This window comes from Podarcis vaucheri (genome assembly GCF_965113315.1).
Source record: "Podarcis vaucheri genome assembly, chromosome: 5".
NCBI lineage: Eukaryota > Metazoa > Chordata > Lepidosauria > Squamata > Lacertidae > Podarcis > Podarcis vaucheri.
In genome coordinates this window covers 66,967,054-66,968,262 of record NC_138763.1, presented here as the reverse complement: position 1 = coordinate 66,968,262, position 1,209 = coordinate 66,967,054, and the positions used below count along the sequence as shown (strand labels likewise).

The following is a 1,209-nucleotide window of genomic DNA, read 5'->3' as shown; positions in this document are numbered from 1 at the left end:
TTCACCACAAATAGGATTCAGCTGTTGCTCTCTAGTTGTGTGATATAAATTGCACCCTTCCCCTCTCTTGTACAGCAACTCCAGGGCCAAGTGGAAGAGTGGACAGTGCTCTAGCACCTTTAAAAAAACTCTGCAGAAGAGGGAATTTCAGCAGGTTAAGCTTGTCAGGAAAAATAAGGCAGGTTTTCAATCTAATCCATCAAGTCAATTCTAATGCTGTTTTCTTCTCTTCTCTTTTCTTTGGTGATTTGGCAGATTTCTTAATACAGTAAATACATCACGCAGCCATCAGTACAGCTTCTACTTGAAAATACACAGAACCCCACCCCACCACTCATGGGCACAGTATTCAGACAAAAAAATTGTCACTGATGTAGTCTAGTGTAAACAGTGTTATGGGATCAGAGGAAAAGGAAACCGATTCCATTCTATCATACCCTCTCGATTGCTTTTCTAAGTTTCTGTTTCCTAGCTCTTGAGCAGCTAAGATTCACTTTCCACTTTCGTTTTTGCAAGCAGAGAGCAAACATTTGTCAGTGCTGCAGAGGGCTATAAAAAGGAAACATCAGTAACAACAGTAAGATTCGCCCATCTTTAACGAAAGGATACTTCCAGTCCGTTCCAGGGCCAAAGAGAGAGAGAGAAAGACCAAGTATATTTTATAATTGATAACAGATCTGGAAAGCATGGGGTAAGTAACAAATGACTGGGTTTCTCGATTTTCTAGGCTACTAGCTCTGTCATCTTAAAATGGTTTTAGATCCACTGAGTTCAGTGGTGTTTACTCCCAAGACTACATAGGATTGCTGCCTAAAGCAACAAAACTAAACTCACTTTTAAAAAGAAAGTTAGCTCTATTGAGTAAACATATAATTGTGCTTCCAATGTAACTGTTAATTTGAAAGCTAAGGGTGGATTAAAACGGTTATGGTATTGACGGCTTATTTCCAGTACAAACTACTTTCTGGTAGCTCAGTTTTTAAAAAAAGCAATCAATTTGCCCTCAACTTGAATTTGGCTGAAATTGACCTATATGATTGGGTAAATAAAACCAGAAGCAAGTTAGATTATGTGTCAGTTTCTTGCACGTTTTCTTCTCCTATCTGCTCAGTGTGAGAAGAAAGGAATTGCTCTCTTCTTCCAAGTGTTGGAGGAGAGGACAGATGACAAAAGGGTTAGTCAACTTGGTGCAACCCAGATGTTTTGAAC

The 1,209-nt window shown here is 39.2% G+C and overlaps 1 protein-coding gene across 1 annotated transcript in view; it reads left to right on the top strand.

The window, feature by feature from the left end:
• Window positions 1-446: 446 nt before the first annotated feature.
• Window positions 447-1,209, top strand: part of LOC309533458 (interferon-induced protein with tetratricopeptide repeats 5-like) — a 3,661-nt gene continuing 2,898 nt past the window's right edge. Inside the window, exon 1 of the mRNA XM_082224788.1 lies at window positions 447-691. Within this exon, the coding sequence (XP_082080914.1) occupies window positions 687-691 (5 nt within the window). The 5' untranslated portion in view covers window positions 447-686. The remainder of the gene's footprint in view (window positions 692-1,209) is intronic.